The 11,172-nt window shown below is 48.0% G+C and overlaps 1 protein-coding gene across 1 annotated transcript; it reads right to left on the bottom strand.

Moving 5' to 3' along the window:
* Positions 1 to 4,182: 4,182 nt before the first annotated feature.
* LOC136463167 (uncharacterized) lies at positions 4,183 to 4,937 on the bottom strand. Its single transcript, XM_066462188.1, has one exon. It carries the CDS (start codon positions 4,806 to 4,808, stop codon positions 4,293 to 4,295), a length of 516 nt encoding a protein of 171 aa, XP_066318285.1. The 5' UTR covers positions 4,809 to 4,937; the 3' UTR covers positions 4,183 to 4,292.
* Between the last annotated feature and the right edge of the window lie 6,235 nt (positions 4,938 to 11,172).

Genomic DNA, 11,172 nt, shown 5'->3' with positions numbered 1-11,172 from the left:
TTGCTTTCTTAGAAATCATTCACTAATTCTTAGCAATCATGCATGTTTGATTCACTGTTTCTGCATCAAATAAGGCCCCGTTTAGAAGCCAAAAATTTTTGGTTTTGGGTACTGTAGCTCGTTTGTTTGTATTTGGTAATTAGTGTCTAATTATGGACTAATTAGGTTCGAAAGTTTCGTCTCGCGATTTCTCACCCAACTGTGTAATTAGTTTTTTTTTCATCTACATTTAGTACTCCATGCATGTGCCGCAAAATTCGATGTGACGGGTACTGCGCAAAAATTTTTGGGAACTAAACATGGCCTAAAAAGATTGGGTAACGCTTTTGTACGGAGAAGTATACATTATTGTTTAGTACTATCTTCATTTTCAAATTATAAAATGTTTTGATTTTTTCGGTGAATTTTACTATGCACCTAGACATAACGTATATTTAGGTACGTATTAAAACTTATGCATCTAGCTAGAAAATATAGAATGCTCGTAATTTAGAACAGAGGGAGCGTGATACCATAGTACAAATGTGTTGTTGATGGTCGCTCTCAACTTAATTTGCTCTTTGAACTAGTGGGCGTTGAAATGTAGCCCAGCCAGCCATGTGTCACAGTGAATGCTTGGGAACTGAGAATTGATAAAATTGGCCCTGTTCGGCTTACTTCATATTTAGCTTGTTCGGCTTCTTTTTTTAGCCGGAATAGTATTTTTCTCTCACAACCATTCAGCCGGAACAGTGTTTTTCAGCCAAGTTTCAGACCAGCGAACGGAGCCATGGCAGAAAAAAAAGATAATAAGACAGTGTTTGGTACAGTTTCCGATAGCTTCAAATCCTTCTAACGAACGCTACAACGCTATTGTTTGGAATTGCGCAGCGGAGCTGTTCCAGGTTTTGAGGTGGAAATGAACCGCGAGAAGGCTGAAGTAGACTTCGGGCCTGTTCAGTTCCCTCCCAAAATGCCAAATTTTTCAAGATTTTTCGTCACATCAAATCTTTGGACGCATGCATGAAGCATTAAATATAAATAAAAAATAAAACTAATTACAAAGTTTAGACGAAATCCACGAGACAAATCTTTTAAGCCTAATTAGACTATGATTGGACACTAAGAGCAACTCCAAGAGACTTGCCATTTGCTTTTGTATATTTTGATTTGGCTATTTTGATACAAAACGCGTCTCCAACAGACTGTCTATCGCGTTGTGTAAAAATAGCCATTGGCTATCCCTCGTTTTTCGCTCGGCAAAGAAAGCTAGCGGGCTCGCTGGCTAAACCTTGCGTGAATTGTGTGGCAGCGGCCTCTTCCGCACGTCATCTCCCTTTCCCACGACACCGAGCTTCTTGGCCACGAGCACCGTTGGCTTCGTCGGGACGGCGCCTGTGACGGACTCCCAGGCAGGGGCGGTCGAGCGGTAGCGGCCACCGACGTTGCCCATGACAGACTCACGGGCGGGCCGAGCGAGCAGCAGCGGCCATCATCATCGTTGCCTGTGGCGGACTCCTGGGCCTGTGACAGAATCCCAGTTGAGGACATGCGAGCGGTAGTGACCACCGTCGGCTTCCCTGGGACGGACTGAAGATCAGCGGGCAAGCGTCAGTGACTATCGGGCAGGGGCTAGCGAGCGGCAGCGGCGGACTCCCGGGCCCATGGCAGACTCCCGCTGGAGGGCGGGCGGCAGTAGCTACCAGCTTCCCTGTGACACGGAAAGATGACGGACTCTGGATGGATGAGCGGCAGCCATGAGCCCATCACCATCAATTTCCCATACGGACGGGAGAAGACAGGAAGACGATGACCTTTTTTGTTCTCCTTTTGGTGATTGATAGCAATTTTTAGCTCGACTGTTGAGTACTTCAGTTTTTTGGGTGGCCTTTTATTTTACAAAATAGCTAAATCAGCAAATTTAGAATATGTTTTTAGCCAATCTCTTGGAGATGCTATAATTGCCAAATAACAACGAAAACGCTACAGTATCGTTTTACCAAAAATTTCGGCAACCAAACTGCCCGAAGCTATAATTTTGAGCTGCATCAGCTCTGCTTCTGTTGTTCCATATTACGGCCTTGTTTAGATCCCATCAAAGTTCCAAGTTTTTTCACTCTCTCTCCATCACATCAATTTTTAGCCGCTTGCATGGAGTATTAAATGTAGGTAAAAAAAATAACTAATTACACAGTTTAGTTGAAAATCACGAGATGGATCTTTTGAGCCTAGTTGGTCCACGATTGAACAATATTTACCAAATAAGACGAAAGTGATACTATTCATCAGGTTTCAATCTAACCGAGGCCTACTTATTACTTGCATTATACAGTGTATCTACAGTGCAGAGCCGCATTCCCACACCGCGTTCATCGGTAACTGCGTTGGGCAGATCCAGGAAAAGGGGCCTAGGGAGGAGGGCACAACGAGCCTCGCGTGGAGCTGGGCGGCCGGCATCCATCGCACCTAGCAGGCCTATGCCGGTAGATCCGGGGCCAGGGGGCCCAGATCCACCACGCCGCCGCCGGGAGGACGCCGAAGACAAAGAGGATGGGGGCACGGTGACCAGACCGCGTGGAGCCTGGCCGACCGTCGTCGCACCCAGCAGATCCATGGCCAAGGGTCCTGGATCCACCTCACCGCCATCGGAAGGACGTCGGAAACGAAGGGGGAAGGGAAGGGGAGGCAGATGACTCGTGGGGGAGGAGGGAGACGCGGACGGAGGTTCCGTTTTTAGGGCCACCGCTGGTCGCCGCCGCCGCCGCGGGCCAGAGGGCGGCGATGACGGCCGAGGAGGTGGCTCAAGGGAGGGGGGCTGGCGGCGCCAGCGAGCACCCCCCGAGTCGCCCTTGGCGAGCTCAGGAGGGAGCAACCGAACCGTCTCCTATCCTCTTTGCCCACTGGTATTACCCCCCTCTCTCTATATCGCTTGAAAAAAAGTTGCGAAAGGTCTCTATTTCCACTCATTTGGAAAAGAAAAGGGCTAAATAGCAGGATCCAAGATGGTGCGAAAGTTATACTACGTGAAAGCAATTGCTTCTAAGAAAGTAGCTTTAAATTTCATCTATTTTGTGGTGTTCCATTTTTTGGTAGCATAAACACTTTGTTATATATAGAAGCTGAACTAAACATAGCTTCAAACTTCATGAAGCACATCAGAGTCGAGAGACGACGAGAGATCTGTTTGCAGGAGTAGTTTGCCCATTTTTCTTAGAGAAGTATTGAAACGAACCAATGTTAGGGTCCACACAGCATGCCCCTACGTGTGACAATCGGAGGAAGTAATCATAACCAAATCATGGCCACGACAGCAAACTGATGTGCGTCGTCTTAGCTAGAGAAGGAAATCATTGGACAATTGGTCACCGTCTTTTTTTAAACAAATGCAAAAATTGGTTTACTAAAAACAATATATATATATATATATATATATATATATATATATATATATATATATATATATATATATATATATACACACACACACAGTAAGGTTATTATGCAGCTGGTCACAGAATAACTTATTCTATAGCCACCTTGTTTTGCGATAATGTTTGTACCAATTTACGATAACGACAATACACATTTACGATACATGGGTTACTATAATTCAAGATGATACTTACCATAATATTATAGTGAATCACTTATAAGAGAGTTACCATAATCTCGTAAATTAGTATATTATTATCGTAACTCAAAGTGGCCACAGAATAACTTATTATGTGGCCAGCTTCAGAACAGTACGTGTGTGTGTGTATATATATATACATATATATATATATATATATATATATATATATAAGCTACAAAATAAATTATTCCATAACCACCTCTATTTACGATAATTTTATATACTAATTTACGATAATATCAATACATATTTACGATAGTTGGGTTACTATAACATATGGAGATATCTACCGTAACGTTATAGTAAACCACTTAGTATGGAGTTACTATAATCTCGTAAATTAACGTAGTAATTATCGTAACTCAAAGTGGCTACAGAATAAGTTATTCTGTAGCCAGCTACAGGATAGTAGTTATATATATATATATATATATATATATATATATATATATATATATATATATATATATATATATGACATCATTTTGGATCCGCACCTTGTCACTCAATTTAATCTCATCCGCTAGGCTCTGTTCGGCTGCCATTATAAGCCAGCTCATCAGCAATGGTACAATATTTTTCTCTCCCAACAAATCAGTCGTACAAATCAGCACAAACGGCTTATATATTTTACACACTACTATAGTATGTATCTATCTATAGAAATTTTCCATCACCATCATTCCCACAAGGGGAGATCCATGTGCTCAGCAGACGAACAACCTTCCGCGCAACAATAGTAGTACTGGTGATCAACCGTCGTGTCATACCCTAGGACGCCACCACCCTCGTACCCATTATTAGTGTACACACACCAACCCTCTGCCTCATCATGCCCAGCTAAGAACGACGATGCACCTTCGTAGTCGTAGCCATCCATGTCGTCCGACAACACATCCTCAATCCTGTCAAGGCTCTCACCACCATCATCATCGGCCATCGTCACCGCCGCCTGGTCGCCACCATCGCCGCCGCCGATCTCCGCCTCGAGGGACCGAATGACATGGCTCAGCTGGCGATTGACGTCGCCATCGAGGAGCAAGTCAGAGGAGGCGGGCAGGTCCTCCATCAGCTCCATCAGGAGCGCCCCGTCAACCTCGCATAGGCCTGTCACGGCCTGATCGAGGTCGGCGTGGTAGCTCTCTGCAATGGCGTAGCCGCCGCCCTCACTCTGCTGGTTCCACGGCTGCTCCATATGTATGGTATGATATGACTAGGCAACCAATGCAATGTAAGCAGGGAAAGAAATGGAACAGCTAGCTAGCAGTAGTGTGCACACAAGTGGTGTTTGGGATAATGTGGAGCTGCTGGCTGGCTGAGTGCGTTGTTAGCTTGGTGGGCAATGAATGGTGCAGGGAGGCGGACGCTTATATAGGCCGGTTTCTGGAACTGGAAGTGCAAATAAAATAAATAAAGTAATTGATATAAATGAGGCGCCAGCAGGTTGCTTCCAATGTGCAGCTGCAGCAGTTCAAAGGGAATTGTTGGGTGGCTGATTAGGCTTCTACTAGGAGCAATCGGTTAGTTGCTGAACAATCTTCGTGCTACAGCTAGAAGAATAGAGTATTGGCCAATGCAAGTGGAGGCGGCTGTACCTGTTTTCCAGGCAATGCAAGCGAAGCAAAGGCACTATTCAGTTGCACTCCAAAACGCTAAATTTTTCAAGATTCTTCGTCACATCGAATCTTTGTACGCATGCATAAAGCATTAAATATAAATAAAAAATAAAACTAATTACACAGTTTAGACGAAATCCACGAGACGAATCTTTTAAGCCTAATTAGACTATGATTGAACACTATTTGTCAAATAACAACGAAAGTGCTATAGTAGCATTTCGCTAAAAATTTCGGCATCCAAACGGTGTCAAAGAAAGGATGCTAATGGAAACCGGTGGCCGGTCGAGCAGGTAAAGGCCGGCCGGTTTCTGAGGTGAGAGAAAGCCACGGTGCAGTGCATGATGGATGGGATGCATGCATATTATTGGGCGGCCAGCGGTGGACAGGATCCGGCAGGGCCGGCATTATTGATTTCTTGTGCTCGCGCCCACGTTTGCAGCCAGCGTGCGGTGCGTACCGGACTGCGGATCATATTAGGCCTGGTTTAGTTGGACCTCAAAGTCTAAAAAGTTGCTACAGTATCTGTCACATCGAATGTTTATGGTTTGTGATGGAGCATTAAATGTAGACGAAAAGAAAAACTAATTGCACAGTTTGGTGGGAAATTACGAGACGAACGTTTTGAGCCTAATTAGTCCATATTTGAACACTATTTGCCAAATAAAAACGAACGTGCTACAGTAGCCCCAAAATTCAAATTCACCCAACTAAACAAGGGCTTACATGTGATGCTGCTGCTGATGTGCCTAGCTGCCGACGACTAGGACTGCCGTGTGGGTGTGGTGATCGCGATCCTATATATAATAGTAACAATTCTTATATGCCTATTCGGCGATCGATCGGATGCCCCGCCGTTCTCACAGTCCGTGGTCAACTTCTCATGCACGGTGGACAAGATCCGTCAGGGCCACAACTAAAAATCGTTTGCGTAGTAGTAGTACTGGAGCACGCTCGTGCAGGCATGTAATGAAAAAAAAAGTACAAATAATGAGCTAGGAGTACCTATTTTTTGTTAGATTCAACTGGGCTTAGCCAACATTAAATCAAATAAATTTTAAGGCTCAAAGCAAATGCTAGTGCAATAAAGGATTAATCTCATATGAGAAATTGACATCACATTGATTGAACTTAGATAGTGTGGCTATTATATGTACCTGCTGTGACTTCAAGAAAAATGGAAGACGAGCCACACCTCCGTTGCATGCGCTGCGATGCGCATGGTCTCCGGTGGTCCGGCCAGCGGCGAATCTAGACTAAACTGCTGTCGGGGTCGTACAGATTCATGAACTCAATCTGATGGGGTCGTAGCTGGCCGGAATACGCGGGGTTCCACTGATTCGTACAAAGTTATCGGGGTCGCATGACCCCGACACATGCACTGTGGCTTCGCCGCTGGGTCCGGCCACAACATGGGTGGTGTGACATCAATGAACATTTAAGAAGGGTTAAAATGAGGGACAGATGGATCTGGATAGAGAGTTAACAGGAACCAGGGATGAACGGACGAGGAAGATGATGATACATGGAAGGAAGATTTAAACTGGCAGATCGCGAGATTTACAAAGTAAAAAATAATAAAGTCCCTACTAAATCATGCAATAAAATAAATACGCCTTTAGATTTTAGAATAAATATAAAAGATAATAAGCACCCATGTCAAATCAGAGTTCTATAAAATATAACCATAACCCTAAACCGTGGCCAGCTGACTTATGGTCAGTTGGAGCTGCATGCGAAACCTTCGCACGCACGCATCAAGTACAATGAGTGTCAATCAGTGATCGAGTTTGTCCAAACTGCCTTCTTGGAGAAGATCCCCACTTGTCCAAACTCTCACTGCCTTCCTGTCTCCGCGGCAAGTGGCCGGCCAAGGAATCCTGCAGCAGTTGCCCAGTTGCCGGCCGACCAATTTGCGGTGCTAATTACGACAGTATGCGTCAGTACCTTTCAAATCAGCCGACACACTCAACGCAACCCTTAAATTAGGTTAAACTCTACTACTAGGACGGCAAATACTTTGGTTCCCACACCTAAAATTTAGCTATTAAAACTAATTACTAAATTTTAGTCGTCTCTGATTAGTTGTAGTGACTAAAAATGACTAAAGATCATTAAAGCAGTTCAACAAAAACCAAACTATCCCTAATAAATGCACAAATCAGGGTAGGGACCAGCAATAATAAAGGGCAACTCCTACCACTGGGCACTTTAGCACCTCCTTGGGATGCTAAAGTGACTAAACTCCATTTTTAGAAAGTGTTCGGTTGGTTATAAAGCCGCTTGTCGGGTTCATAAATCCAGGGTCCCTCGGGACCGGCATCTACGCCAAGGCTCGGCCCAAGAGTCTAAAAACAACAGGGCAAAGGAACGGTCCAGCAACCGACCGGAAGGCCAGGCCCAAGAAGAACAACGCCCGCTCATCAGCTACTTCGGCCCACCTCTCCGACCGGAGCACTCAATTCGGGCTTCAGCCGCCTCCAGATGGCCTCCCCGATCGGAAGGCCTGCCCCGAGCCCTACTTCCGACTCCGACCCCGCGTCCCTCCGACCAGGGCTCGTAGAAACCCTGCTCACCGCTCTTCTCCGACCGGCGCACTCAGAGCCGACTAGAGCCATCCGACCAGGGACGCCCGCTTGGAAGGAACCAGAAGACGTGCGGAGAAAGGCAAGGCAAGGCTCACAAGTCAAAACCACTATACCAGGGACCATACCCTGCACGGAACAACACTCTGCAGCCACCCTGACACAAACAGTATTGTAGGCGCCGACATCTCCCACTACAGTATTGTAGGGGCCGCTAAAACTCCCATACGGTAACCCCCCCCCCCCCCGCGTGTCCCTGGACATCGATAGCGGTATGGGCACCAGGATTTACCGTACCGGGTGAACATAGCGAGGCTCCTCACATACCTCTAGGCATCAAATAGTTTTTTGCAGGTACTGACGTCAACCATTCCTGAAGAAGACAACGCCACCTCCCACGTGCACCTCACATTCTACAGTAACATCAATAGTGTTGTGGGGGCCTACCATTATCCGATCCTCATCAGCGTGGGCAACAAGGCTTAAAAACATCCGTACCCTCTCCCTCTCACCTGTAAAGCCAACCCCTTCATTTATAAAAGGGGATGCACTCCCTCCAACAGAGGAGACCGAATGATCGAAGACCGATTCCAGTAGGTTAGAGTTCCTTAGATCGATAGCTCATAACCACAGAACCACCAAGTTCCGACCGCAAGCACACGCTTGAACACCTAGCTCATAGCGAAGTTCCTGTCACTCTCGGCCCTTCCGGTCGGAGCCGACCAGACCTCTTGTACACCTCATCTTTCTCCTTCTCGTTTGTAACCCCACTGTAAACTTCGAGCACCTAGGCTCAGGAATAAAGTCACCGACCGACCCCGACTAGACGTAGGGCATGTTGTCCGAACCAGTATAAATCCTGTGTCATTAAGTGCTAGGCCACCTCCGATCACAACGTACAGCAAAACTATAAATATTCACTAGTTGGTCACATTCTGCACCGATAGTTGGCGCCGTCCGTGGGGAAGACGTTGTACGTTCAACACTTTTTGGTCATCGGATGGCCCACTTTTTCGCTAGCCTCGCCATGGTGGGCTCGGGCGATACGATTTGCTTCGGCTCGTTGGAGTTTCCCGCACTCTCGCCTGCCAGGATGCGGGTTCCACCCGTCTTCGAGCCATCCCAGGCCTTCCTCTTCAGAAGCCTAAACTTCGTCGCCGACCGGCTCGGTGTACTACACCTCCACGAGGAGGCTCGTGACCCGGCACCCGTCGGAGGGGCATCCTCCATCAACTCCGGGACGTGCGACTTCGACTACGCAGCATCTGCGCTTCATTCTGAGCAAACTCTCTGCTCAAACACCACTGTGAGTAATATACACGTTGTTATGTACTCACTATTCTCTATCTTCTGCCGATTACCCGATGGAACCCCGTTGTCCCTAACGCAACCACCGTACGACCAGTTCCCCTATGGCCTCATGTCTTCCACGGACGCATACACCCGTGGGCTCCAAAGGATGCTCGCGCCGCCCCCTCTCGCATCTGAATTTGTGGGAATGGTGAGCTATGCTCCCACTTGTTTCTTCAACCTCATGGATGACGATAGCGAGAGTGACGGCTCCAGCATCGGTGATATGGCACCTAGCCACCGTCCGTCCTAGGAGTGCGCCATGGCGGACCCTCTGAGACACCCATCGACGGAAGCAGAGTTCTCATAGACTCACGCCCCTTTGGGCCCTCATGCGGAGACCCCCGAGCTCACACGTGAGCATGGGGAGGGACTGCGACAACGATGGCTGCATGAGCCATCGACTGCACTAGTGCGCTCGGCGCACCACACTGCGCCTCGTGCGCATAGACCGGCGAACGGCGCTCGGGGTCGTGCCCGTCAGCCCCAGCGCAACATCCTGGTTCAGGGGACTAATCCTCCGTAGTTCTCTCGGGCCAGTCAAAACGTTGCTGCCGTGGCAATGCTCCTGCGCAACCTGCCCGAGCCAAACGACCCTCACGAACGGGCAATCCACCAGAACCTTTGGGCACTGCTGGAGACCACCGCCATTCAACAAGCGGAGTGCTCCCTATCGCGACGCCGACTCACGACCTCGCTCCCCGTCCGGGGAACAGGGACGCAACAGATGGGGCACTACACCCTATCACCGCAACAACCACAGAGTGCCCCACAGGAAGCCGCAATGGCACCTCACCTTGACTTGATGACCGCCCCGTGCCGATCGCCTATCTACGCGTGGCTCGAGCCAAATCGAGACACGCGCAGTGTCGACCGGAGTCCTAGCCCTGACCGCCTGGGACCACGGACCTTTGTCCAACCGTTCCAGCAAGCGCCGTTCCCACCGCGCTTCAACGGAGGCCGCGACAAAGGTAAGGCCAAGCACTAGGATCAAGACGAGGGCCCCTCCACGCAGAGGGGAAAAAAGAACAAGAAGGATCACCGCCAATCGGCTAACTTCGCGTCGGTCGCCACGGCCGATCATGCGGGCACACAGCCCTAGCAAGACCCTCCGGGCCACTTCCACAATCTCATGGAGAGCCCATGCACCAACCATGATTACCCCATCAAACACCTCTACAAGGACTGCCAGCTCCTTAAGCGCCTGCTGAGGTAAGCTGGCAGGCCAAAGGAAGAAAAAGGCGAGGAAGCAGCAACCGAAGAAGGGGGCGCAGCGGGCAAGGATCTAGACGACTGAAGGATGAAGTGATCCGACCGGACGCCTACCGACTGAAGGACAACAACAACGACGCTCTCTCCGAGCACCTTGGAACAGCTATGTTGTTTCTTCTTTTCCTAAGTTTCAGCCTTACCTTTACTTAGCGAATGCTCCTATAAAAGCACCCCAACCCGAACACTTTTCGGCTTGAGGTGCTCAGGGGCTCCACTAGGGGGCTCTACTACCCCTCTATTTTTGTTTTTACTTTAAATACTCTTTTACTTTCATATGGAGAAACTCCTTCATACCCAAACAAAATGGCAGTTCGTTCCTTTGATTTATCTTACGTAACTTTGCTTTAGAACATTCCGACTGATCACACCCCGCCTTTTCCTACGGTTACGACCGGCCAAGCCTCGCGGGCCATGCCTTAGGCTCGCAAAGTTGCAGCCTACGGAACAAACGGGTAGGTACAAGAAAGAAAGAAATTCAAAAACAAAATTATGCTATGGGAAAACTAAGGAACGAAAGGGAACAAGCTTTCCCGAACGGAGCAACTCCATCATAAAAACAAAAACCGATTGCAGTCATTAAAACACACACGAACGTTTTACACAGGGGTTCCCCCCATGAACTTAAACTTTTTACGTTTACTAATTACTTATATTTATCAAGGTATTAAACCGGCCCGGCGGCATCAGCTGACGGCGCGACCGACGAAGGCGCAGGCTGCTCACTCCCTGGCACAAC

Source organism: Miscanthus floridulus, chromosome 7, assembly GCF_019320115.1.
Source record: "Miscanthus floridulus cultivar M001 chromosome 7, ASM1932011v1, whole genome shotgun sequence".
Classification (NCBI taxonomy): Eukaryota; Viridiplantae; Streptophyta; class Magnoliopsida; order Poales; family Poaceae; genus Miscanthus; species Miscanthus floridulus.
The sequence above is the reverse complement of the archived record's forward strand: the minus strand, read 5'-3'. Positions and strand labels throughout refer to the sequence as shown.

What these genes read in the sequence shown, in the direction of transcription:
- LOC136463167 (XM_066462188.1), bottom strand. Translation starts at nt 4,808, where the DNA reads ATGGAGCAGCCGTGGAACCAGCAGAGTGAGGGCGGCGGCTACGCCATT.